This window comes from Pelodiscus sinensis, chromosome 25 (assembly GCF_052426305.1).
Source record: "Pelodiscus sinensis isolate ZL-2025 chromosome 25, ASM5242630v1, whole genome shotgun sequence".
Lineage (NCBI taxonomy): Eukaryota > Metazoa > Chordata > Testudines > Trionychidae > Pelodiscus > Pelodiscus sinensis.
The window spans coordinates 20,662,278-20,689,869 of NC_143076.1; the positions used below are offsets into that span (position 1 = coordinate 20,662,278).

Consider the following 27,592-nt stretch of genomic DNA (forward strand, 5'->3'; position numbering starts at 1 on the left):
TAGGGCCTCTGAAGGTCTTAATCCGGCCCTCGTTAACCCTCTCCCTGCTGCCCCCTCCCTCGCTCTGGCCCTGGGGCCCTGCCCCTGCTTGCGGACAGACAGCCAGTGCCAGAATGCCACGGCGCTGGTGAACCTGCTTGTGCCACGCGCACTGGCCCAGCCCGCTCAGCTGAGCCAAACGCCCCTTCGCACTGCCACAAGCCCGTGCACCATGTGCTGTCCCGGCCCAGTGGCCCCGCACACCCCTCGGCCAGCGTGACGCGAGGACAGGAGACACCAGGGCTGGCACGTCAGCTACCCCGTCCGGGTGGGCGCCTGAGATGCCTGAGGGCCGCAGTGCCCGCGCTAGCTGCATGGCGGCTACTCCTGGGGTAGCTCGGCCTGGCTCCTTGGGGGCGCTGACCGTCACAGGCCGCAGGCAGCCCCATTTCCCCACCCGTCCCTGCTCCGCTCCCCAGGGCCTGGCAGGGTTGGTTCGAGGTCCTGTGTCCCCTCTGCCCCGCTCCCCGTACACATCTTGCTGTCCCCACCTTGAATGCCCCACACGGGCCCTCAGCAGGGCCACTCTGACTTCAGCCCCCTCTCCACTCAGGCCTTCCTGACCCCCCCCACCTCAGCGCCAGAGGCCAAGCGCTGCTCAGAGTATCGTAGGCTGCACCGGCTCCCAGCTCCTCCCTGTGTCCACTGCCGGCTTCCAGCCTTTCCCTCTGCCCTCCCACCGGGCAGCCCTGCCCTGTGTGTGTTGGGCTCGGCGGCTAGCAGGCCAAGCACTCGGCTTTCACCTGCGGGATCCGGGCATGGGACCTACAGTGCCCCCGGCATAGGAGCAGGGCCGACTTATCCATTAGGCACAGGAGGCACAGTGCCTAGGGCCCACGATACTTGTAGGGGCCCATGAAAATGTTTTAATTTCTTTTAAAATCAGAAGAAAAAAAATGAACTTTTAGGGTCGAAGAAAATGTTTTAATTTTTTTCTCACATCAGAAAAAAATGAAACTTTTAGGGCCCATGAAAATCTATTACATTTTGCCTAAAACAGAAAAAAAATAAAATGTTGAAGTATTTAAAGTTATATCCAAAATAATTGTTCATATTGATATTATTATGGTGGGAGGGGCCCACGAAGGCAGAATGCGGCCCTGGATAGGCGCGGTCAGGCGAGCCCCTGCTGGAGGGTGGAGTCCGGACCCTTCCCTGAGCTCTCAAACAATGCGCTGTCCGTGAGGCTGAAGCAGGCCGTGACTGGCGGTCGCACCACGCCGGGCAGTCCTGTGAAGCACCATTGTGAAAGAAGCCACCAGGCAGACTCCTGGCCAGTGTTCCCTCTAATTGGTTCCATTTTGTGTGGAATAAATTTTGTTTGGTGCAGCAGAATGGGGCAACATGCACCACCAGTAGAAACACAGACTGACAGCTGTGGGCACTCGGCTGATCAGCTGGGCAACACCCGACTCTCTCCTGGGTGGCCGCCCAAGCGCTCAGCTTACAGGGAACACTGGTCCTGAGCCGACCAGACCCCACGCGGTGCTGGCTCCACAGACTGCAGCGCACACAGCTCTCCCCACTCAGCTGCCCATAGCTCTTCTGAAGCACACGGGCATTTCCCGCTGCACGCCGCCTTTCCCAGCTTGTTAGTGGCAGCGAGGGGCTGGGGCGTTCCAGGAAGAGTGGTCTGCGAATTCCAGCGCATCTCCTCCTCCACTTACCCGCAGCTCACAGACAGGGCGGGCCTGGCAGCTCTGAGACGGGACTCGCGGGAGAGTGGTTCAGTCCATTATGAAGAAAGCCGGGAGTTCACCCTTCAACCTTCCCGGCAGTCAGAGGATGATGGGCTGCAGGAAGCCAATTACAGGCAACCTCCCCGGCTGCTGCGAAAAGCCCGTTCGCTGCCCCTTGGCTAATGGGGTCTAATCCCACCGGCAGCTAGCGCTTCCTTGGGAAGGGGGTTCATGCTGGTTGCTGGGGGGCAGAGCTTGGATCCCATCGTACGTCACTGAGCACAGGGTCCCCCCCAAGATCCACACCCTTCTCTCCGCTTCGCCATTCACGTTATTCCCTGCAGACGTGCTCAGAGGCGCGGCCCCAGGGCGGGTTTGCTAGTCACCAGGAGAGGTTCCTGCTGGATGCAGGGGCTGTCTCTCCTCTCACTATCCCAGTGCAAACTGGGAGCAGCCCCATGGCCGTCCAAGGAGGGACACCAGTTCTACTCGGAGCCGTGCCGGAGAGCCAAGACTGAATCCTGCCCCTCCCAGTGCCTGGCCAGAGCTAGCGGAGCCCAAACGCCTCCGTCCCAGGGCACCCAAGAGCCGGGGGTGTCCCAGAGCCTGTTGCGTGGCTGGAGTGAGCACTGGGGGCCCAGGGCTCCCTGCCTGTAGCCCCTCGCTCCAGCCGCAGTGCACTGACCTGGGCGTGGCTGAGGGCAGCAGGCCTCTCCCATCCCAGTGTCCACGCAGCCAAGCAGGCGGGGGCCTGTCAAAGAGGCAACGCCTGTTACTCCCTGCCCACGATACACCCCCTGCTCAGGGAAGCACCCCTGGGTGCGCCAGCAAAGGGGTGCACACCCAGCAACCCGCCTCGGCCCGACAGGCGGGGCCCCTGGCCCTCAGCCTGTGATCCCCAAGGGCTGCGTGAGACAAACCCGTCACATTTTCCATGGCGCAGGCCAGGCTGGGCTGGGCTATTTTGGGTGCATGTTTGTGCAGACGAGCGAGAGGCCTGAAATTCCTCCGGCGCTCAGCCCAGCCTGGAACTCTCCTCCAGCCGCCGGCTGGTTCCCACGCACAGGTCACGGACCGTGACTCCGCAGCTTGGAGCCCCCCCCCGCCCACCAGCCACCCTCCGCCGGCAGTTCGCCCACGTCGCTCAGCGCTGCTGTTCGCCCCTCGTGCTGGGGGCGGGGGCCGGGCGAAAGCCACGCCCCCGTCCCCCGGGAAGTGACGCATTTGCAGCCAGAGGCGCTGCCCAGCAGTTTTCATTGGTGCTTTGCAATAACTTGTGCCAGTGGTGTCTGCAGACCCTGTCCCGTCTCCGGACACAGCCTGGCGCAGCGGGCTCCAGTGTGCAGAGACACGCAGCCATCCATCCGGCTCAGGAACTGGGAGCCGCCCCTTGCCCCAGGGAACAGTACAAAGTATCAATGGGGGGGATTCTGTCCTTCTGCGCCTTAGGGTCCCGTTCTGTGCACCCAGGAGCACTACAGCCCTTGTACACAGGAGAGCTGGCTCTGGCCCGTCCAGAGACGGACCCTCGGCTGGGCGGGCCGGTCTGGCCGTTCGGAGGAGGCCAGGAGGGAAGCGTGGCCATTAACTCCCTCCGGCGTCGTGGTCAGAAAGCAAAGCCACCGGATGCACCGTTGATTCTTTATAAAACTCCCCTCCCGTCGGGGCCAGACGGGTGCTTTGGAGCAGGTGGTGCGGCTAACGCTGGCCGGCGCACTGGGGGGTCCCATTCTGCCTGGAGTTTTCCGCCGCTCCTCTGCTCCTCTGCTCCCCAGGAGGGGCGGATTCCTGCCCCAGATCTGTGGCTGGCAGGCCGAACCCTGTGCACTTGAGCACGGGCGCGTGGTATCGGCACCACAGTAGCTCGCACCACGCCACCGCCCCGGTGCCAGGACAGGCAGCAGCGGGTTGCTTGGGCAGGTCATTCTGCCGTGATACCCCCTCCTCCCCCAGATATTCCTATAGGGGCCGGAAAGCTCCTTCGCAAGCAATCCCCGCTCCCCCGCCCCCAAGAGAGTATAACCACACAGGTCACTGGCTGCTGAGCCCTGAGGAGCGCGGGCCCTTACTGCATGCAGGAAAGGTGATGGGCAGCCCCATGGCTCAGGCTCTGGGCTCAGCCACAGGCCCAGGGCCCCCTCAGACAAGCCCAGGCACTTGGGGGCAGCATGACCGTCCTTTCTCCAGCCTGCGTCCCTTCAGACGGGGAGCCCCTCAAGGAACCAGGCGCGTTCAGCCTGGCCCCTCCGGTACCAGGTGCAGCTGGCCCGGGGTCTGGCACAGAGACACGGGGGCGCGGGGCTACTGTTTGGGTTTACAAGACAAGACTTATATAAGGTAGAGACGGAAGGGAGGTGCTGGGTCACTGAACCCCGCCCCCAGAGCAGGGCGGGGCCCTACAGGCTCCTTCCAAGTGCTTGGTCAAGTCCACTGTCAAGTGTCTCGAGTCGTGGGGCTTCGCCCACTCTCCTTGGGGACATCTGTGGCCGTTTCCCTGGACATTCAGCTTCTACTTCCCATCTGGGTTACTGGCAAAATGACTGGACTTCCAAGTCCCAGAGACACTGGCTTGGGGCTTCTAGGCACCGCCGGGTCCTAAATCCCCTGGGCAGTCCATGCGCGAGGGGCGATCCGCTGGCATTCACCCCAACAGCAGAACAGGGCCGGGGCAGCGCCGCACCAGGGGCTGGTAGCGGGAGAAGCCGCAGCCCCGCTAGGCGCCCGCCTCGTCCTTAGTTTCTCTCGCTCTGCGAAGAGAAAAGGGGGACGCACCAGTCACACAGAACCACGGCTTCCAGCGGCACGCGTGGGCCTGGGGTGGCCACCTGCTCCCGGGCTGGGCTCCACGTGCCACACGGCCCAGCTCCCCTGGGCTCCAGTGGAGAGGTGAGACACCGTGGCGGCCTGCGACCCTCTCTCCAGGCAGCAGCCCTGGGGCAGCGGTGCCGGGGGGAGGCGCACGTTGGTCGAGGCCCAGCCTTCAGGGAGCGCCAGGGAATCGAACACCCAGCGCAAGCGGGCAGGGCCTGGGAGAGCCCCACCCACCCAAAGGGCTGCTGCGTGTGAACCCCCCCGGCAGGGCTGTGAAGAACCCGTGAGAACAGGCTGCCGGCCCCGCTAGCGGCTCCCCTCGGGAGGTGTCTGGCACGGCGCCACGGCCACGGCCACGGCCACACGCTCTCTTTCCAGGGCTGCGCTGCCTGCGCTTTTGTTCCGGAAGTGCAGGCAAAGCCAGAGCCAGCCTGGGCAGCCTGCCGCCTGCGGCTCTGCAGAGCTACTGCAGCCCAAACCCGTTTTCCTGCCAGCGCCCCTCTGCCAGGCCATGCAGACAAGGGCCAGGCCTGCCTGGGGCTGCCCCAGCTCCCCCGGGCTCGACGCGGCAGGCCCACGCGCGGGCGCTGGTAACTCCTGAGGAGAGAGTCCGCTCGTCCCCTGCTGGCTGCCCCAGCTCCCCCGGGCTCGACGCAGCGGGCCCACGCGCGGGCGCTGGTAACTCCTGAGGAGAGAGTCCGCTCGTCCCCCGCTGGCTGCCCCAGCTCCGCTGGGCTCCGGAGCCAGGAGGGCGGGCGCCGGCGAGCGAGGCCTGTGCTTTGCCGGGGGATTCGAGCACAAGCGCCCAGCTGCCAGCGTCCTTCCCCGTTTGTCGGGGAGTCCCTGCTCACGCGCCCCCGGCCCTGGCAGCAGAGGCGGCACGTCCCCCGGGCCCTTGCAGCCAGCTCACCTCCATTTTGCTGTGAATCCAGCTGAGCAGCTCGGTGACTTGTGTGTAAACCCCGGGCTTGTTCTTCTGGCCACAGCCCGTCCCCCAGCTGGTCACGCCGGCCACGTACCACCGGCTGCTGTCCTCGCAGACCAGGGGGCCGCCGCTGTCGCCCTGCGGCAGGAAGGCAGAGTCAGGAGCGCTGAGCGGAACCCTGCGTTTGGGACGCCCCCCTCCAGCCCACGCCCGGCCCACAGCCTCACCTGGCACGAGTCCTTCCCGCCCTGCAAGTCCCCGGCGCACAGCATGCGGGAGGTCAGCTCGCCTGAGTACACGCTGCTGCCGTTGCAGACCCTGGAGTCGATGAGGCTCACTTCCACCTCCCTCAGCCGTGGGAAGGTGTTCTCTGGAAAGGAGACAGGTGAAGCCAGGCCCTGCCTCTGGCCGTCCGCTGGCCCCCGCCCCCCGGGGGACGTATCACGGCACCGAGACTCCCACAGGGCACAGCTCCCGGGGGCTTAGCCACACGCGCCCTCAAGAGCCCCTCGGAGACCACGCGCACCGTGTCCCCCGGTCAGACCCTGGGCTCCCTCCCACAGGCGGCTCCGTGGCACCACATCAGCAAAACTGCCCCCCCTCCCCCGTTTTGGGCCTGTTCCTTGTACAGCTGCTTTTGAGAGTAGTGCAGGGCCAGCGGGACCCGGGAGAGCCTGACTTTTGGGGTGCTGGGCCCCGCTGCACTTCCACTGGAGCAACAGCGTCTCAGGGCCTCTCGCAACTGAGGCCCTCAGAGTCATCGGCCTTCCCAGTCCCCCCCAGCAGGCTCCTGGTGCTCCCCACGTGCTGCCCGGCGGGCCCCGCCCCACAGGGACGCCCGGTCCAGAGCTGCTCCCACCTTTGTTCTCACTGGTTTTGCCGAAGCCGGTGATGAAGCACTTCCGCCCGGCCTGGAACGTCTGGCCGGCCATGGGGAGACACGCCGGGCGGACCTGCCCTGCAGGGAGGGAAGCACCGAACAAGGACAGAGACGTTAGACTGACATGCAGGTGCTGCTACCCCACTGTGCCCCACCGCCTCCCAGCATCGCCCCACGGCCAACTGAGCCACCGCCCCACCGCGCCCCACCGCCTCCCAGCATCGCCCCACGGCCGACTGAGCCACCGCCCCACCGCGCCCCACCGCGCCCCACCGTGCCCCACGGCCGACTGAGCCACCGCCCCACCGTGCCCCACCGCCTCCCAGCATCGCCCCACGGCCGACTGAGCCACCGCCCCACCGCGCCCCACCGCCTCCCAGCATCGCTCCACGGCTGACTGAGCCACCGCCTCACCGCGCCCCACCGCCTCCCAGCATCGCCCCACGGCCGACTGAGCCACCGCCCCACCGCGCACCACCGCCTCCCAGCATCGCCCCACGGCCGACTGAGCCACCGCCTCACCGCGCCCCACCGCCTCACCGCGCCCCACCGCCTCCCAGCATCGCCCCGCGGCCGACTGAGCCACCGCCTCACCGCGCCCCACCGCCTCCCAGCATCGCCCCACGGCCGACTGAGCCACCGCCCCACCGCGCCCCACCGCCTCCCAGCATCGCCCCGCGGCCGACTCAGCCACCGCCCCACTGCGCCCCACCGCCTCCCAGCATCGCCCTGCGGCCGACTCAGCCACCGCCCCACTGCGCCCCACCGCCGCACTGGGACGGGGTCCTCCCCTTGCCTGCCTGCTGCCTCCTCTCCATCCCTGCACCCTCCCAGGCCCAGGCGGTCTGGCCGGCCAAGCCAGGCAGCCGCAGGCCCTGCTGGCCAGGCGGGGAGTCAGCCTCACCCGACATGGTTAGGGGCGAGGCGAGTTTCACCAGCGCGATGTCGTAGTCGTCCTGGTCGTCGCTGTAGTTGGCGTTGATGATGATGTGGGAGGCAGTGATGCCCTTGGCGGGATGCAGCAGGTCGGAGGCCCCGGCGTAGACTTTCCACTCGTCGAGGATCTTCACGCTGTTCCTAAAGAGAGGGTGAAGCGGTGCAGTGACCGCCCTGAGCCGCCCACCCCGCCCAGGCCAGGCGCGGGCTGCTCTCCCCCCGGGCCTGGACCCCACTGCTGTCCAGTGCAGCCCTTCTGGCACCGGGGCTCGGGACACGGGCCGGGCTCCCCGCGGCTGGGCACTTAGGCGCCCGCTCGGGAGATTCCAGCTGATCAGCAGAGCGCCCAGCGCCAGGAGCCGCGCTGCTCTTGGTGGTGCACATCCGCACATGCCACTGTGCACAGAGTGTTTGTCCCGCACGTGGCTGGAAGAGCAGCGAGCGTATTGGTCACAGCCTGTTTCGATGAGGTCGCCAGGGCTGGCGTTAGGTTTGCCGGGGCCTGGGGCCGAAGTGGGTGTCGGGGCTCAGGTTACAGGCCCCCGGTTAGGGCTTTGGCCCCTGCAGCCCAGGGCAGTGGGGCTTGGGGGGGTGGAAGCTTTGCTCCCCTCCCCGGTCACTCAGTAATTTCTGCTGTCAGATGGGCTGGCCACTGGTCTAGCCCCAAACCCGCACCCGGGCTCTGCACAGCTCGGCTGCCAGGGCACAGGGGCTAGAATCGCTCAGAGACCAGCAGCGACCTTGGTAGCCCTCAGCTAGCTCCTGGTGGCCCCACTGTCCCCGAGCGCTGGGCTTTCGGGCCAGCTCCCAGCCTCCCTCCAGCACTTAGCTGCCAGGCCTGGTGCCAGACCTTGGCCCGAAAAGGCCCCTCCCCATCTGGTTCTGGCCCCGTCCCTGCCACTGGAGGGCTGGCCGGATGGGGCTCGGGCTGAGCCGAACCAGGCTGTGTCGGTCAGCGCTGTAACTCCCCCTCGCCGGGCCGCGCCCCTGCTGGCTTCTCCGCGGCAGAGACCTCGGCTGGGCGTTCGCACAGCTCCCCGCCTGCGCGCTGTCCATGCACCCACCTCAGCATCGCGCCCGAGAGACCCCGGCTTGGTGCTAGGCGGGAGGCCGGTGCCCACTAGGGACCACAGCCGGGCTCCCTCTATTGGCTCCCAGCTAGGGGAAGTTCTGCCTCCGCTCTCCCAGGGGAGCTGCCGGCCGCAGGGCCAAAATCCCAGGACAGGGCAGGAGCCAGACTCTGATCCCAGGTGACATCAGCGTCAGCCCAGAGCCGTGCCCGCTGCTGGCGAGCCGGTCGGCATTGCGCCCCGGGGCTGCAAGCGGCCCGTCTTCCCGGCCACACTTCGGGGAGCACCACTTACACGAAGAAGCAATGGGCAGCGGTCAGCACCCACTGGGCATCGATGACTGTGCCCCCGCAGATGTGGCTCATGCCATACTGGAGACTAACTTGCCAGGGCCACTTGCTGGCCAGAGCTTCACTCCCCCCGATGATCCGGCCAGCGATCCTCTGCCCGCAGCCTGCAGGGAGAGACACATGCTAAGGGTGCCAAAGCCCCTCCCCGAGGGAGCCAGGCGGGGAACACAAGCCCAGTGCTAGACCACCAAGCCAGGCCACCCGCTTTGCACACACAGAGAGGGGGTGGCTGCCGGGGGAGGAGCCCTGCGGAAGGGGATCTAGGAGTCATAGTGGCCCACAAGCTAAACAGGAGTAAAAGCAAACGTGATTCTGGGCTGCATGAACAGGAGCGTGGGGGGCCAGACACGAGGAGTCATTCCTCCCTCTGCTCCGCGCTGATCGGGCCTCAGCTGCAGGATTGGGTCCCGTTCTGGGCACCACACTTCAGGGAAGATGTGGAGAATTGGAGAGGGTCCAGAGAAGAGCCACAAGAATGCTGAAAGGTTGAGAGAACATGAGCTATGAGGGACGGCTGAAAGAACTGGGCTTGTTTAGTTTGGAAAAGAGACGACTGAGGGGGGACAGGATAGCAGTTTTCAGGTATCTGAAAGGGTGTCTCAAGGAGGAGGGAGAAAACTTGTTCTCCTTGGCCTCTGAGGATAGAACAAGAAGCAATGGGCTTAAACTGCAGCAAGGGAGGTTCAGGTTGGACATTAGGAAAAAGTTCCTGCCCGTCAGGGGGGTGAGACACTGGAAGAAACTGCCCAGAGTGGTTGTGGAATCTGCATCTCAGGAGATATCTGGGAGCAGGTTGGACAGACTCCTGTCAGGGGTGGCCTATCTAGATGGGGCTGGGTCCTGTCCTGAGGGCAGGGGACTGGACTTGACCTCTCGAGGTCTCTTGCAGTTCTAACAGATCACACCCTGGCAAACTGTGCTCCTAGAGAATGCCCAACAGAGGCAGAGCATTTCATACAGTAGACCAGACCAGGAGTCCATTAGTTCCAGCATCCTGCCTCCGTGCCTTTCTGCGTCAGGGGAACTGCAAAGGAGAATCCAAGACAAACCCAACCCAAAACCCCAAGACAACATAGGATGCTGGCTGCATGCTTGGGGAGAGAGTGTCAAATCATTGGCTACGTCTAGACTGCAAGCCTCTTTCGAAAAAGAGCGTCTAGACTACAACCAGGACTTTCGAAAAGGCAAGGCAGTCTGGACACGCTCTTTTGAAAAAGCCCTGTTTGCATTACAGAGCACATTCGAAAAAAGGCGTCCTTGCTCGTAAAACGGGGTTTTCCATGGTAGAAAAAACTGCCGCGTTCTTTCAATTTACTTTCAAAAGAACGTGGCAGCAGTCTAGAGGCAGGGGACGTTTTTTCGAAAAAACCCTGTAGTCTAGAAACACCCATTCTGTCTACAACTTTAAAGTTCAGCTGGACAATTGGACTCTCTAACCCCTGCAACTTTGAATTGCATGGCCCGTTACATATACCCACTGTGACATAGGGTAGCTACCATGCTAAGCAATATATATTCCACTGAGCTGGAGGGGATAGAAACAAACACTTTAAAACATCTGTGTTGGTAGGTAGGTAGGTAGGTAGAAAGAGAGAAAGAGAGAAAGAGAGAAAGAAAGAAAGAAAGAGAGAAAGAAAGAAAGAAAGAAGAGTTCAGATTAGTTGACATGATGGAGCTGGTCAACATTTTGTGAACTATTATTTTAATTGAGATTTTGAATTTTCAATGAAAAACTTTAACTAAAAAAGTGGTTTGGATGAAACTCTCACTTTTCCAAGCAGCTGCAGAGAACCTGGGAGCTGGCATCAATCCCCAAAGCCAGTAAAACCCTTTCAGACCATTCTGACACTAGTTCTTCTGGTGGTTTCAAGACCCAGCCCAGACCCAGCTCCCCTGGCACTAAGTCTACGCTTTCCCGGCAATGGTAAAACCTCCCTCTTACTTGTGCATCGGAGGGAGACGTATTTTCCCGTGGGGCACCTGGAGCTGCTGGAGAGAACAAAAGCAAGGTGAGAAGAGTCCGATTGGATGGCCCCTCCCGCTCCTGCCATGCTCGGCTGGCACGTAAGCAGCACAGATGGTCTCTTGGTCAGTCCGGGGGACCGGGAGCTTTCCCGCGGGTCCCCTTTCTTTCCCTGCGGGGCGCCTGTCTCACAGCCGCCCCCCGGCAGCGTGCACGGTGGCCAGCAGACACAGGCTGACCCGTTTGGAGCCACTCTGGATTTGCACCGGTGCAAACTGAGGCCAGAGTTCGTTGCTCCCAGGTGCTTCCCCTCCCCTACGTACCAGGCATGGGTAGGCCAGTGCCAAAGCACGGGCCATGGTGCAGCAGCTCAGGCCTGCAGGGCTGTCCCGGGGCACCCGGCACTCACTGCACTGCCAGGTCTCTGCAAACCGCGCTGCGGCCCAGACGGCTGCTCTGGCCATCGGAGGGGAGGGAACACTGGTGCCCATCCTGGCCCTCCCTCCCCCGCTTTGTAACTCGGACACTGGGGAAGGGCACCGCCCTGTCCCGTAGGCTCCCCAGCACAAGGGAAAAGGCGACAGAGCCGCGGCCTTACCTGTTGAGGCTCTGCTGGATGGTGAGATGATCCTTGGTGACACTGAGGCTTTTGCCAGGGAAGGGCACGGGCACGTACTCCGTGAGCGAGGAGCTGGGAGGAGACGGAGCAGTCACGCCATGCACGCTGACTGTGACATGGTCTGTGCCCACGGCCCTCGCACAAACCTACACGGTGACTGTGATGTGGGCTGTGCCCGTGGCCCTCGCACAAAACTACACGGTGACTGTGATGTGGTCTGTGCCCGTGGCCCTCGCACAAAACTACACGCTGACTGTGATGTGGTCTGTGCCCACGGCCCTCGCACAAACCTACACGGTGACTGTGATGTGGTCTGTGCCCACGGCCCTCGCACAAACCTACACGGTGACTGTGATGTGTTCTGTGCCCACGGCCCTCGCACAAAACTACACGCTGACTGTGATGTGGTCTGTGCCCACGGCCCTCGCACAAACCTACACGCTGACTGTGATGTGGTCTGTGCCCGTGGCCCTCGCACAAAACTACACGGTGACTGTGATGTGGTCTGTGCCCACGGCCCTCGCACAAACCTACACGGTGACTGTGATGTGGTCTGTGCCCACGGCCCTCGCACAAAACTACACGGTGACTGTGATGTGGTCTGTGCCCACGGCCCTCGCACAAAACTACACGCTGACTGTGATGTGGTCTGTGCCCACGGCCCTCGCACAAAACTACACGCTGACTGTGATGTGGTCTGTGCCCACGGCCCTCGCACAAAACTACACGCTGACTGTGATGTGGTCTGTGCCCACGGCCCTCGCACAAAACTACACGGTGACTGTGATGTGGTCTGTGCCCACGGCCCTCGCACAAAACTACACGCTGACTGTGATGTGGTCTGTGCCCACGGCCCTCGCACAAAACTACATGCTGACTGTGATGTGGTCTGTGCCCACGGCCCTCGCACAAAACTACACGGTGACTGTGATGTGGTCTGTGCCCACGGCCCTCGCACAAAACTACACGCTGACTGTGATGTGGTCTGTGCCCACGGCCCTCGCACAAAACTACACGGTGACTGTGATGTGGTCTGTGCCCGTGGCCCTCGCACAAAACTACACGGTGACTGTGATGTGGTCTGTGCCCACGGCCCTCGCACGGAACTGCAGGACGGCTGTGATGTGACCCACAAACTGCTCATTCACACGTACCCCAATCTGGGTTAGCAGCAAGGTCTTCATCCCTGGTGCATTCATAGCAGCCCCTGCCTGGGTCACCAGAGGGCTTTGAATACCAGCTGCCCAGGGCACGCAGCAAGGGCCTTGTGGGTATGTCTACACTGGAATGAAAGTCCTGTGGCGGGACTGCCACTGAACCACGTCAGCCAACCCAGGCCTGCGGAGCTAAAAACGCTGAGACCTTCCACACACGCGGGATCCCTCCCGGGTCTACGCACAGCACCAAGGCCCCACTCGGCTGTTGGGCTGCACTGGACACATCCCCGTTAGCTGGCAGCTGCCGGAGCCGGTTGGGGACCAGCCACTGGAGGGCAGCAAAGGTCCCTTCTCTCCAGGCGGGTGCCCTAGTCCCCAGGCTGGTCTGCACGGGGCAGGGGGGTTGCCTTGCTGCGCTGACAGTGTAGCCGTGCCCCTGGAAATGCTAGTGCACCCGCACTGCACCAATGTAGAGTTAGTTGCACGGTTGCTTGTGGAAACAACCTGGGTGAGCAGCACCAGTGCAAGTCGCTTCTGCGGGGACCCTGTGAACCGGCGCTGGGGGCAGTTGGCAAGGGGCTGGCACTTCTGTGCTGGGGGGAGGGGGCCCATTGTAGACGAGTCCCCTGGTCCCCCTTCCAACACCTGCCATGCACCAGTCGGATCCATTTCTTGAAAGGACCAAGGGCTGGGGGGCAGACACGCTGGCTGGTGAGTCGCCCCTTGTGCCTTTGGAACGCTCCCTGGGTGGGGCTGGGTTCCCCGGGAGATTACCTGTGAAATCCCAGCTGCTGGCAGGTCTTCCTGGAGAAGGAGTCGTTCCAGGCGCTGCTGCAGACAGGCAGCCACTGGCTCTCGGCGCTGGAGTAGACATGGAGCAGGGACCGGTTCCACCCAAACCGCACTGCAGGCAGGCAGGAGAGAGCGGATCAGTGGGAGGGCAAACGGGGCCTGGCTCCAGCCTGCGCCCTTCACCTGGGCCTGGCCAAGAGCAAAGCTGCCTGCACCAGGGTGAGCGTGCCCCGCGGGGCGGGACGGGACGGGCTCGGGCGAGCGGGGATGCATGGACTGGATGTCAGGGGGTTTTCCAAAGGCTGGGGCTGGCCTCCCCCCTCCCCCACATGTCCCTCCAGGCCCCTCTTTCCTGACAGAAGGGGGCATTTCACCACTGCTCACCAGCCCAGGGACAAAGGCCAAAAGCTGGGACGGCCGGGACGGGGCTTAGCAAAGGGCCAGGCCTGGCCAGCACGGGACACGATGGACCCCACAGGGCCTGGGCCCCGCGCCCTCGTGCCAGCACAGGCATCACTGCACAGGCCTGGCCTGGGACCGTCTGCGTCGGGGGGCAGGAGCCTAGCACGCAGGGCGGGGGCCAGGGCCCGGGGAGCCGCTGCGCCCCAGGCGAGTTACCGCAGTCCAGCTCATCGCTCTTGTGGGAGCAGTCGGCCACCCCGTCACAGCGCACGGCTCTGTGGTTGCAGCTCTCCGCCGGCTCCTTGTACTGAAAGCCGGTGCCCGACCGCCACAACAGGACTGCAAGCAAACACACGGGGAGCTGGAGACGGGGGGCCGGGGGCTTTCCTGCCAGCCAATCCCCCTGGCCAGGCACTCGCTCCCACACCTGCCCTGGCTGCAGGGGCCAAACTCCCCTGGCAAAACCTGCGCTGGATTCTCAGGAGCAGTCACTGTTGTGGTTGCTCCAAAGTCCCGGTCAGGGCATGGAGCGGATGCTCCCCAAGCGCACTCCCCCAGCTCCAAGGTAACCCTCTTTGTGCCGGCAGGAAGGAGCAGGCCGCTCAGCCCGGTGCCCCCCTCAAACCCTGATTGTCCCTATGTCAGCGCTACGACCCACCCCGGCCCCACGAGGGACTGCCTGGAAAGCCAGACACAGACAAACCTGGGCTGGAAGCCGCCAGGCCATGCCCCTTGGGAATGCAGCCTGTGCCCGAGGCTCCCCGACCCACATGCGCTCAGAGCACACGCGGCCCCTGGATGGTTTGCACGGGGCTCAGGCAAAGCCGGGCGGCCGGTGGAAGTCGACTGACTCTCCCTTGGCACCTTTGGGCTCCCCTGCACCAGCGCTCAGGGCACGTGAGTCCCCACGGACGGGGTCTCGCTGGAAAAGGGCCCAGCCCCACTCGGGTTGCGCCGTCGGAGCCTGGCGCTCAGACCTCAGACTGTTACGGGCCCAAGCTGCCTGGGCATGTCTGGGGCGGGGCCAGTCCTCTGCATCCAGAGTCTGCTTTGGGCCAGTCTCAGTTCGCTCGCTCCCCACCCCCGGGCAATCCAGAGCTGCTGCGTGTGGGTCAGCTCCGTCCACTGTCCATCCTCACTGCACCCACTTTTAATTTGCATCTGGATGTGCCCAGTAACAATGCTCTGAATCCGCGGGATGCAGCAGGGCTCCGAAGTGCAGCTGAGCAAAGGAAACCTAGCAGCTAGATCTGACAGAGGAGTTGAAAAAACCCAAACTCCTCACTGGGGGAAGCCTGGAAAATAACGTTTCTCTCTCTGCGGATTGGCCACTACAAGTCGCTGAGTGTAAATGCTGCCAGTCAGCTCCTATGCAGACAGCGTTCATCCACCCCACTGGCCTGGGAACATTCTGGTGAGTGGGGGGCTGAAAACCAGCCCCTCCCATTGTCCACCCACCCCCACCGCAAAGCCCTGTCATGTGGGGCTGGCAACCTGGACCGGGGGCATGGAGCTGGTAGCAAAACCCCCCTCCCCCGACAGGCTTGGGTGGCAGCAGAGCCCCAGCACACAGACCTTGACATGTGGGGCTGGCAGCTAGTGCCCCAGGCAGCCCCACAGCCCTAGTGCCCCACAGCGCTACTGCCAACAAAGCAGTGATTGTACTTGCGCAGCGCACACACCTGCTGGCTGTGGGGCTGTCCCATGGAATGGCCCGGAGCCCCCGTCCAGCCAGAGAGCAGAGCATGGGTTTGCTCGCCGGGCGCCAGCTGGCTTTTAGCTCACACTAAGCTCCAGAGGACCCAGGTTTGGTTCCGCCTGGTGATGTTACATTTGCATTCAACGTGGCAGTTTCCCCGCTGGGGAGGGGTACGTGAGAAAAGTCCCTCGTCCCTTGCAAGAGCAGCCTGGCACAGGCAGGGAGGAGAAGGGCTTTGCATAGTGCTGGTAGCTGTGGCTGCACTTGGAAATCTTGGCAGGAAATGGAAAGTGCCGGGCGGCTTATCGACACAGCGAACCGCTGGCCTGCGAGTACTCGGGGCACGTGGCAGCTCAGCACGTAGCCAGAACGAGCCACCCGGCTTGATTGAATTTCCCAGCAAAACCCTTCGCTCCCCGGTGCCCAGCAGATGTCAGGAAAACTCCAGAAACAGACGGGTGGAGGCACCTGGGCCATGTGCGCAGGGTGGCAGCCCCCTGCCCCCGGACAGCCAGGCAGCGCTAACTGGGCTAGCCTCTGTTCCCAGGCTGCGGCCGGGCTGGCAGGGACACCCCTCCCCCCTCCCAGAGGGCTCTGAGGGGGAGCGCGGCGGAGGGGAGACCAGCCCAGCTCCTGAGTAACCCCTGCTAGCCTGTCACCACGCTGGAGTCAATGCTCTTACCCCGAGGGGGAGGGGAGGGAAGAAAATTCAGCCCATGCGCCCAAGCCCGTCACACTGGCCCTCGAGGGACATCAGAGCTGAACCACCTTCAGTCTCCGGGGCACTCTGGACCCAAATCCGAGCTGCCCAGCGCATGCCCCCTGCAGTAAGCCAAGTCTGGCCAGCCTCGGGCTCCCGGGGCGCCTGGGAGCTGAGGCAAACGCGGCGGCTCAGACCTAGGTCTGGTTGCCCAGGAGTCGGGGAGCAGGCGGGAGGCAGCACACGCTGGGCAGCTTTCGGTTCTGGCTCTCCGGAGCCACCGGCACCAGGGCGGGCCTTTGTATTCACTCCTCCGTTTCCTTGTCCAGGCGCGGCACACAGACCGGTCCCCTCGGGTTACAGCCCCGGGCCAGTCGCTGTGCCGGGCCTGCCCAGACCCCGAGCGCAGGCACGCGGCTGCCCCCAGGGCGGTGCCGGGACTTGGCCTGGGCCCACGCAAGCCGGCTATGGAAGGGAGAGACTCACAGAGCAGGATGAGGGCAATCAGCAGGAGGATCAGGAAGGAGAGGCAGAGGATCAGCGCCAGCCTCTTCTGGCTCATGCATGAGGAGACCGTGCACGTCGCCGCCGGCGCCACTGGGGTGGGAGGAGAAACACAGTCACTCGTGCGCCTGCTTGTAGGGGTCCCTGGCGTGCCCCATTCTTCTCCAGCCCAGGGGCTCCCCACTGGGGCTGGCTCTCCAGACAGCAGGCCACGGAGAGGCAGGGCACACACCCTGCCAGCGCACACGGAGAGAGGCCTCGTTCCCCTAGCGCCTTCCTGCCCGGGGGCCCCCTCGCCCCTGCACCTGTGGGGACTGAGAAACACAGCCCCAGCGTCTCTCCATCACGGCTGGCTCTGCACGGAGGCTAGCCAAGCCCACCCCGGCAGGGTCCCTGCGCGGGGACCGAGGGACATGTGGGGGCCAGGCCCCAGCATCTCTCCATCACGGCTGGCTCTGCACGGAGGCTAGCCAAGCCCACCCCGGCAGGGTCCCTGCGCGGGGACCGAGGGACATGTGGGGGCCAGGCCCCAGCATCTCTCCATCACGGCTGGCTCTGCACGGAGGCTAGCCAAGCCCACCCCGGCAGGGTCCCTGCGCGGGGACCGAGGGACACGTGGGGGCCAGGCCCCAGCATCTCTCCGTCACGGCTGGCTCTGCACGGAGGCTAGCCAAGCCCACCCCGGCAGGGTCCCTGCGCGGGGACCGAGGGACACGTGGGGGCCAGGCCCCAGCATCTCTCCGTCACGGCTGGCTCTGCACGGAGGCCAGCCAAGCCCACCCCGGCAGGGTCCCTGCGCGGGGACCGAGGGACACGTGGGGGCCAGGCCCCAGCATCTCTCCATCACGGCTGGCTCTGCACGGAGGCCAGCCAAGCCCACCCCGGCAGGGTCCCTGCGCGGGGACCGAGGGACACGTGGGGGCCAGGCCCTAGCATCTCTCCATCACGGCTGGCTCTGCACGGAGGCTAGCCAAGCCCACCCCGGCAGGGTCCCTGTGCGGGGACCGAGGGACACGCGGGAGCCGGGCCCCAGCATCTCTTCATCACGGCTGGCTCTGCACGGAGGCTAGCCAAGCCCACCCCGGCAGGGTCCCTGCGCGGGGACCGAGGGACACGCGGGAGCCAGGCCCCAGCATCTCTCCGTCACGGCTGGATCTGCACGGAGGCTAGCCAAGCCCACCCCGGCAGGGTCCCTGCGCGGGGACCGAGGGACACGTGGGGGCCAGGCCCCAGCATCTCTCCGTCACGGCTGGATCTGCACGGAGGCTAGCCGGGCCCACCCCGGCAGGGTCCCTGTGCAAGGGTCCAGGGCAAGCCCCGGTCTCGCAGGCCTGACGAGTGTCGCCGCCTCATTCCTAACGCCAGGCCAAGCCCCCCGGCCCGGGGCAGAGGAGATGCCCACGGTGCTGCTTAGCACGTGACTCCTGCATGCTCTGGTAGAACCAGGCCACGGGCGTCCTTGCACATGGCCGTAGCACACGCCTGGGCACCCCTCCCTGCCCCCGCTGCTCTCCCAGGCTGTGGGTGTTTCTTTTAGCCAGCAGGGGGTGGCAGGACACTGTCTCCTGCATGGGACCCCCCCCCCCAGCTGGTACCTTCAGTCCCATCTCCCAGCCAGCCCACCCCGGGGGGAAGGGGGGGCTACTGCCCGAACACCTGCGGCTCACGAGTGCAGCCCAGGCCAGGACACTGCAGGCGAACTCACTTGTGTCCTCGCACGCCAGGCCGAGTGGTGGGGCCGACGCAGGCTCTGGCGTGCACGGCGTGCAGTGGCTCCCACGGACACTCCCTCGGGGCTGCGCAGACAGGGTGGCGATGGAGCGGCTGGCTCAGGAGGCATAGGGCTCGGGAGCAAGGTGGCTGGTTGGCGGAGTCAGACTGACCTGCGGGGAAAGGAGACACCGTCGCTCACGCAGTCGGCCCGGGAGCCCGTGGGGCCGGCTGGCAGTAGGGGAAGGAGGCCACCAAAGGACCGGCCTTGGTAAAGCAGGAGCCAGGGCGGCAGCCAGCAAGGCCCAATAGCAGGGCTCCCCGAAGGAGCTGGCTGGCTTTGGATGCAGATGCACCTCCAGGGTACCACGGGCAAAGAGGTGTCTTCTGTAGGGATGGAAAAGCCTCAGGCCGCGTCATTCTGGTGTTTCTCCTTTTGGGGACTGCAGGCCCCTTGTCCAAGCGCATCCACCCTGGAACTCGGCCCGGCCCCACGGCGCAGCGCCGCAGCCGCAGCGCCGCCCCGGTGAGGCACGAGGCAGCGGGGTTTGGAAACAGGGCAGCGATCGTTATGTAAGCCCCTGAGTCACTCCCTCCCAACAGGCCCATGAAGCTCCCAGGGCTAATTAGTGACATTCATAATTGCAGGTCCAAGCCCTGAAACTTCCTGCGCCCTGGAATGCTGCTCTGCCGTGATGTCACAAGTGCGCAGCGGGAAGGTGGGACCCAGGGTTTGTCTGCTCGACTCCTGAGCAGGGACGGGAGTGAGCATCACCCCTGCCGGGCCTGCCGGGCCTGCGGGCAGAGGCGCCCCAGCCCATCGGGGCAGCCCCCATCCACAGCAGGCCCGTCTGGCCAGAGCAGCTCCTGCCCATGGTGGGGGGGGTCGCTCCAGCCCCACTGCCCCTGTTTAATCAGCTGACTGGTTAAACATAATGTTGAACTGATTGGCCAGGATTTTACACCCCTGCTCCTGAGCGCCCTACTGAGCTAATCCAGATCCCTGTGCCACGTTCCCCCCGTTCTCCTCGGCTTTGAGCTCAGAACAATCGGTAGTTCTGTCATAGAATCATAGAATCATAGGACTGGAAGGGACCTCGAGAGGTCATCGAGTCCAGCCCCCCGCCCTCAAGGCAGGACCAAGCTCCGTCTACACCATCCCTGACAGATGTCTGTCTAACCTGTTCTTAAATATCTCCAGAGAGGGAGATTCCACCACCTCCCTTGGCAATTTATTCCAATATTTGACCACCCTGACAGTTAGGAATTTTTTCCTAATGTCCAATCTAAACCTCCCCTGCTGCACTTTAAGCCCATTACTCCTTGTCCTGTCCTCAGAAACCAAGAGGAACAAATTTTCTCCTTCCTCCTTGTGACACCCTTTTAGATATTTGAAAACCGCTATCATGTCCCCCCTTAATCTTCTTTTTTCCAAACTAAACAAGCCCAGTTCATGAAGCCTGGCTTCATAGGTCATGTTCTCTAGACCTTTAATCATTCTTGTCACTCTTCTCTGTACCCTTTCCAATTTCTCCACATCTTTCTTGAAATGTGGCGCCCAGAACTGGACACAGTGCTCCAGCTGAGGCCTAACTAGTGCAGAGTAGAGCGGCAGAATGACTTCACGAGTTTTGCTTACAACACACCTGTTGATACAACCTAGAATCATAATTGCTTTTTTTGCAATAGCATCACACTGTTGACTCATATTCAACTTGTGGTCCACTATGACCCCTAGATCCCTTTCCGCCATGCTCCTTCCTAGACAGTTGCTTCCCATCTTGTATGTATGGAACTGATTGTTCCTTCCTAAGTGGAGCACTTTGCATTTCTCTTTATTAAACCTCATCCTGTTTACCTCTGACCATTTCTCTAACTTGCTAAGGTCATTTTGAATTATGTCCCTATCCTCCAAAGAAGTAGCAACCCCACCCAGTTTGGTATCATCTGCAAACTTAATAAGCGTACTCTCTATCCCAATATCTACATCATTGATGAAGATATTGAACAGTACGGGTCCCAAAACAGACCCTTGAGGAACTCCACTTGTTATCCCTTTCCAGCAGGATTTAGAACCGTTAACAACAACTCTCTGACTACGGTTATCCAGCCAATTATGCACCCACCTTATCGTGGCCCTATCTAAGTTATATTTGCCTAGTTTATCAATAAGAATATCATGCGAGACCGTATCAAATGCCTTACTAAAGTCTAGGTATATGACATCCACCGCTTCTCCCTTATCCACAAGGCTCGTTATCCTATCAAAGAAAGCTATCGGATTAGTTTGGCATGACTTGTTCTTCACAAACCCATGCTGGCTATTCCCTATCACTTTATTACTTTATTAATTTCCAAGTGTTTGCATAGGATTTCCTTAATTACCTGCTCCATTATCTTCCCTGGGACAGACGTTAAACTGACCAGTCTGTAGTTTCCTGGGTTGTTCTTATTCCCCTTTTTATAGATGGGCACAATATTTGCCCTTTTCCAGTCTTCTGGAATCTCCCCTGTCTGCCATGATTTTTCAAAGATCATAGCTAAAGGCTCAGATACCTCCTCTATCAGCTCCTTGAGTATCCTGGGATGCATTTCATCAGGACCTGGTGACTTGCTGACATCTAACTTTCCTAAGTGATTTTTAACTTGTTCTTTGTGTATCCTATCCTGTCGGTAAAGTGGTTTCTGTTTTAAATCCCTGGCTACTTTTAGCAGCAAGAAGTCACTTGTAACAGAGAGTTTGCAAAAGGAAAATGTTACTTGTGCAGCGAGAGAGGCCAGGAATGGCGCAGCAAACACCAGAGCGTGCTATGAGTCAGCCCTTTCAGACAGTCTGTGCAAAGGGGACACCAGTGAGACGTGGATGGCTCTCCAACAGAGACACAAACCGGGAGGTCACCGCTCCCCGGCCGGGTTACAAAGGCAAGAGGCTGCGGGGAGCACGTATTGTCAGCGTTTCTCTCTCAAAGCCTTCATCCACGAGGTGGAAAGGTCCGGCTCGCCCCAAAGCAGCCGCTGCCCCGGCCAAGCGCTGAGCGAGGGAGAGTTCTCACCCAGCGGAAGAAGGAAGCTCCAGTCCCTGAGCAGCACAGCCCGCCTGGGCACCGACCGTCCCCGAGGCTCTCCGTGCATCCCGGAGCAGCCACTCTTGGGCCCATCCCTACGCAATGCACAGTGCAGCAAAGGAAGGGCGTGCGCCTTCAGCAAGGGACACGCGGCCGCACAAGCCAGAGCGACTTCCGCCAACCCCAAACATTCACAAATCACAGTCGGGTTCCAAAAAGCCATGAGGCCAGTTTACACGCGTAGCGGTGGCTCTCGATTTGCCTTCCTGGAATCCCAGGGTGGACAGAAACCTCGGAGTCATCGAGTCCAGCCCCCTCCCAAGGCAGGACCAACCCCAACTCAGTCATCCCGACCAAGGCTTTGTCAAGCTGGCTTAAAGACCCCGTCCCTAGGGAACCCAGCCCAGCGCTTCCCCACCCCCCTAGGGAAATAGCTTTTCCTTATCTCCAACCTAGACCTCCCCCGCTGTAACTTGAGACCATTGCTCCTTGTTCTGTATCCATCACTACCGAGAACAGCCTCTCTCCCTCCTCTTTGGACCCCCCCTTCAGGAAGTTGAAGGCTGCTCTCAAATCCCCCCTCACTCTTCGCTTCTGCAGACTAAACAAACCCAAATCCCTCAGCCTCTCCTCATAGGCCATGTGCTCCAGCCCCCTCAGCATTTTGGTCGCCCTCCGCTGACCCTTCTCTAATGCGTCCACGTCCTTTCCTTGTGGGTTTAGAACTCGTCAGAGTCACTTTTTCAAACTTTTCTCCATAACCACAAACTTCCTTTAAAGAAGAAAACTGGGCTGCTGGTGTCTTCACTTTTCTCCCGGAGCAGCGGCTTGGTCTGATTCCTGCTGAGTTTTCTTATTGACTATTTGATTTGGCCTCGGTTTGCCCCCTTTGCCATGGGAATGGCACATTCTTCCATGAGTACATTGAACGGCTGCCGAATTTCACTATCCACTTGGTACATGTAATATTTAAGGGTATGTCTACACTACCCTCCTAGTTCGAACTACCTAGTTCATGCCCCGTGTAGCCGCGCTGCACGGGGTTCGAACCAGCGGGGTTTTAAAAATGGCAGCTCCCCGCTTATGCAAATGAAGCCCGGGAAATTCAAATCCCGGGCTTCATTTGCAAGTGCGGTATGCCTACATTACCCCGCTAGTTCGAACTAGGAGGGTAGTGTAGACATACCCTAACTTCCTTGGGCGAGTCATCACAGATGTCCCTGCGCCTCCTCCAATCAGGCTATTTTCTCATTTTTCCATTGGAGGAGCAGAACAACATCACAAAAGGCTGCTGGGACGGAGCTCTAGGCCTGCCTATGCTTCCCCCCTGCCCAAGGTGACTGACCGATCTGTCAGTTCTCTGGCAATCCAGAAAATTGAAAACAAATATGCCAGGTCTACCAGAAGATGGAAAATGTGGTGACCAGTAATCGCAGATAATTACCAGCCGAAGGGGCTTGTTTGGTTTTGTAGCTTATCTTAACGTTTGGCCATTTTTTCGATACACTGGAAAGACTTTTCTAAACCAGAAATCCTTTCAGATCAAACCCTTCCCGTGAAATGACACAAATTCAGCAAACATGTTGGCCAGGCAGCACTCGATTCACAATCTGCCCGTTTCCAGCTCTAATCTTTGACCCCAGACCAGCCCATGTCACCCACACACACTCAGGCATCAAGGCGAGAAGGGACTGTGATGGCAATCCAGGCTAAGCAGCCACTCAGCACAAGCTGGAAAACTTCCATGAGTAATTCCCGCCTCTGTGCCAGGGCTCATGCATAAGCAATAGTGTGTCTCTCCAGTGAAATCCCACCCTGATGTAAAGACAACAACTGAGACACAACCTGCCACCTACGAACATCGGAGCGGCCGGCCTGGGTCACACCAAAGGCCCATCCAGCCCAGTGTCCAGTCTGCTCACAACGGCCAATGCCGGGTGCCCAGAGGGAGTGAACAGATCAGGGAATCACCACGAGGTCCCTCCCATCGCCCATTCCCAGCCTCTGGCAAACAGAGACCAGGGACACCATCCCTGCCCATCCTGGCTAATAGCCGATGGACCTAACCTCCATGAATCCATCTAGCTCTTTTTTGAACCCTGTTAAAGTTCTAGCCTTCACCACATCCTCTGGCAAGGAGTTCCACAGGTTGACTGTGCTCTGAGTGAAGAAAAACTTCCTTCTGTTTGTTTTAAACCTGCTGCCCATTAATTTCATTTGGTGACCCCTAGTTCTTTTATTGTGGGAATAAGTAAATAACTTTTCCTTATTCACTTTTTCCATACGAGTCATGATTTTATAGACCTCTATCATATAAAAACATTAGAACGGCCAGACTGGGTCAGACCAAAGGTCCATCCAGCCCCGCGTCCTGTCGCCGACAGTGGCCAATGCCAGGTGCCCCAGAGGGAGTGAACCGAACAGGTAATGATCAAGCGATCTCTCTCCTGCCATCCATCTCCACCCTCTGACAAACAGAGGCTAGGGACACCATTCCTTACCCACCCTGGCTAGTAACCATTGATGGCCCTAACCTCCATGAATCTATCTGGCTCTTTCTTGACCCCTGTTAAAGTCCTGGCCTTCACCACCTCCTCTGGCATTTCCTTAACACAAAGTTCACAGAAGGCCAAGCCCAGTGTTCAAAATCAATGATGGGAAAGCAGGTGCAAGTGACAGTTAGAAATTATCGGCTGCTTCCAAGTGGGTGTTTAAGCAAAACTGAAAGGACCCAGCTGCGGCCTTACGGTACGGTGAAACAAACAGAAACTGAAAGTCCCAGGAATCGGGTAAGTATCAATCACTTGGGAGGAATGAGATCAGAGGCAGACCAAAAACTCCTGTGGTTTTGAAGTAGTTGAAATGAGCTGCCTAAAGATCTGCTCTTCCCCCTTCCCGGCCCATCACCCATTGGCCTCTGAACTCGTTTGCCTTTCTGAGCGGAAAAGCAAACGCCCTAGGGCGAGAGCCTGGCTCTTCTGTGCCCGTGGCTGGCACTGCTGGTGCCGTGAGGAGCCCCCCGGCTAGCGACGGGCACAGTCCCCGCTGCTGCAGAGCCAGCGCCAGGCTAGTGCCTCGCTCGCCTCCTCAGGCTAGACTGAGCTTGAGAGGCCCTGCCGAGTCCCTCTGGGCGGGAGTATAAACAAGCCCTTCTCGTGCGCGGCGGCAGGAGGAAGTTGAGGTGAGAGCAGAGACGGTTTCTAATCCACCAAAACACGCGATGTGATGCTGCAAACCAGCCTGCTTGATCCTGCAGCGATACCTGGGACTTCTCCTCTGACACGGTCAGGCCAGGGCAAGGGCCCATCTAGCAGGCAGGGGGCGGTCCGAGCAAGGGGCAGGGTAGCAGCCGCAGTGACTGCACCCCTTTGAAATCTGCTCAGACCCCCGAGAGCACCGATGTACTGAAGACGCCAGCCCAAAGAAGGCTGATGTATAGCGGGATGCGCCACACGGCTATTATTCCCTTGGCTCTGGGGTGGGGGGTCAGATGGAGCAACTCAGACACGGCTTCCTGCAGCCCAGTGAGACAAGCTCCTCAGCCACAGACCCCAAGGCCCCCCTGCAGAGGGGGAAACTGAGGCACGGAGCCAGGCAGGGGCTTACCCAAGCTCATGCAGTGAGTCCTCAGCAGAGCTGAGTGCAACCCTCAGAACTCCTGGCTCCCCGGCCCGTGCTTATGCAGCTAGTGTTAGTCGGTAGCTGCGAAAACAACCAGCAGTCCTGTGGCCCCAGGGAGACTAACAGGTTTGTTTGGGCATAAGCTTTTGTGGGTAAACGAGCGTAAGTCAGACACCAAGAAAGGCAACATACAAAACAGGAGGGGGACCCGTTCACCTCTCTGCACTCGCAGTAATGGATTTACACGTGGCCATCCTCCTACAAAGCCACTTCCAAACCGGGCTACACAGCCAAACAGCAGAGCTGCAATTCATCTGTTGCGAGCCAGACACGAGGAGTCGTTCCTCCGCTCTGCTCTGCCCTGCTCAGGCCTCAGCTGCAGGATCGGGTCCAGTTCTGGGCGCCGCGTTTCAAGAAGGATGTGGAGAAATCGGAGAGGGTCCAGAGAAGAGCAACGAGAATGATGAAAGGTCGAGAGAACAGGAGCTAGGAGGGACGGCTGAAAGAACTGGGCTTGTTTAGCTTAGAAAGGAGCAGACCGAGAGAGGACGTGCGAGTGGTTTTCAAGTACCTAAAAGGGTGTCACAAGGAGGAGGGAGACAAATGGTTCTCCTTGGCCTCTGAGGGTAAGGTAAGAAGCAGCCAGGGAGATTTAGGTTGGACATTAGGAGAGACTTTCTGTCAGGGTGGCTAAGGGCTGGAATAAGTTGCCCAGGGAGGTGGTGGAATCTCCCATCCCTGGAGATACTTAAGAGCAGGTTGGACAGACACCTGGCAGGGATGAGCTAAAGCTTCAGAGGGGTGGCTGAGTTAGTCTGTAACTGGAAAAACTTCAACAACAACCAATAGTCCAGCAGCACCTTGAAGACAAACAAACCCTGTAGACGGTGTCATGAGCTTGCATGGACACGAGTCACATCTTCAGATGCCTGGAGTATAAAAAGGCCATTTCCAAAAATAAAACAGGGAAGGGGGGAGGGAAACAAGGGGGAAAGAGAGTGAATTAGAGCCTTGAGTTACAAGAAGCTGATAGAGAAGGTGCAAATTGTTCTTAAGTGCCCATTGTTTAGTTGGTTAAGTGCACTGGCATGTGGAAGGTCGCGTGCTAGCCAGGGAATGTTTTATTCAGACCTTTGTGATGGGTCCCAAACTTGTAAATGGACTTAAGTTCTAACCTTTCCCTGTGCATTTGGCTTGTGGAATTGGCCGGAAGTAACACGGTGACTTGGAGATCCATTGCTGGGTGTCCAGGCAGATTAAAGTGTCTCCAACAGGTTTCTGTGTGTTGCCTTTTCCGATATCTGATTTGTGCCCATTGCTTTCCCCATAGAGACTGTCCATTTGGCCAATATCCAGGGCAGTGGGGCATTGCTGGCATAGATCACATCAGTGGGTGTGTGATTGAATGAGCCCCTGATGTAGTGGCTGGCGTGGTTGGGTCCAGTGATGAAATCGCTGGTGTAGCTGTGTGGACAGAGCTGGCGCCTGGGCTGACAGCAGGGGTGGGTTCCTGGGTGAGTGTGATGGGGGGGGGGGGGTGCTGCGTGGTTACTGGAAAGAATTTGTTTGAGGCGAGGGGGTTGTCTGTAGGTGAGAACTGGCCTTTCCCCCAAGGTCTCTGAGTGAGGGGTCATTTTCCAGGACGGGCTGTAGATTGCTGGGGTTTAAGCTGTGGGCTGCAGGTGACAAGTAGAATTCTGTTGTTTTCACTTCTTGGCCTGTCTTGAAGTTGCTCATGTCCGGGAATTCTTCTGGCTCTGCTGGTCTGTTTTTTCACTTCTCTGGGTGGATGATCCAGACAGTGCCGTCTGGTGAGGGCAGGGGACTGGCCTCGATGGCCTCTCGAGGTCCCTTCCAGTCCTAGGAGTCTAGGATTCTAGGGTTTGCCAGTTTAACACAGTCATACTAGGACTGAATAGGGACTTAGAAGGTTTCTCTCACAACAAAGGCAGTTTCCCCTCTCTTGGTATTCACACCTCCCATCAGCTGCTGGGCGTGAGCCACATCCACCCACTCTGAACTGGTCTCCTTATCACTGGTCCTGCATCTGATAAGTAACTCCCTCCCTTTGTTGTACAAGCGCTCACACCTCTATCTCCCTGCCTCTGTCATTTCCACTCCAATGCACCTGATGAAGTGGGGTTTACCTACGCAGGCTGATGCCCAGATTAACCTGGTAGTCTGGAGGGTGCCACAGGAGCCCTCCTGTCCTCAGCACAGCCCCTTCGCAGGGCACCGGAGGGGTGTACTTGCTGGGCAGGTCCCCAGGGGATGGTTTGCTCCCCAGACCCGTGGAGTAGAGCCAGCAGGGCCAGCGTGCCCGCCTACCACCGGCAAAGCTCAGACCCGAGGGCAACCCTGCGTCCACTCCAGTTTGAGCTAGAGCCCCTCTTCAGAAAGCACCAGTCGGAAAACCTGCTGCCCCCGGGGAGCGGTTCCCAGGGTAACTCCCCGCGCCCTTCACAGGAGCCTTTTCTGGCCAGTCTGGATCCGTCTCGCTTCAGCTTCCAGCCCCTGGCTCCTGCTGGGCCTTTCCCTGCTCCATCGGAGCCCGGGAGCTGTCCCTCACCACGCTGGGCCTGCTGATCCAGCCACCCCTCCACCTGAACAAAGGCCCCGAGCCCAGGCTCTGGCCAGTGGGTGGGCACAGGGGTTATCCCCCCCCCCCTC

The 27,592-nt window shown here is 60.5% G+C and overlaps 1 protein-coding gene across 4 annotated transcripts in view; it reads right to left on the minus strand.

Moving 5' to 3' along the window:
- Positions 1-952: 952 nt before the first annotated feature.
- TMPRSS13 (transmembrane serine protease 13) overlaps positions 953-27,592 on the minus strand; it is a 28,255-nt gene continuing 1,615 nt past the window's right edge. For 3 of the 4 annotated variants that reach the window (XM_089773323.1, XM_089773321.1, XM_089773322.1), the window contains 12 exons: positions 18,232-18,409; positions 16,509-16,619; positions 13,840-13,962; positions 13,204-13,333; positions 11,252-11,344; positions 10,633-10,679; positions 8,635-8,794; positions 7,239-7,411; positions 6,314-6,412; positions 5,682-5,824; positions 5,440-5,592; positions 953-4,465 (listed from right to left, as the gene is read on the minus strand). In XM_089773323.1, coding sequence (XP_089629449.1) covers positions 4,451-4,465; positions 5,440-5,592; positions 5,682-5,824; positions 6,314-6,412; positions 7,239-7,411; positions 8,635-8,794; positions 10,633-10,679; positions 11,252-11,344; positions 13,204-13,333; positions 13,840-13,962; positions 16,509-16,619; position 18,232 — 1,248 coding nt within the window. In that variant the 5' untranslated portion in view covers positions 18,233-18,409 and the 3' untranslated portion in view covers positions 953-4,450. The remainder of the gene's footprint in view (positions 4,466-5,439; positions 5,593-5,681; positions 5,825-6,313; positions 6,413-7,238; positions 7,412-8,634; positions 8,795-10,632; positions 10,680-11,251; positions 11,345-13,203; positions 13,334-13,839; positions 13,963-16,508; positions 16,620-18,231; positions 18,410-27,592) is intronic. The other variant, XM_089773324.1, reaches the window with a different exon arrangement.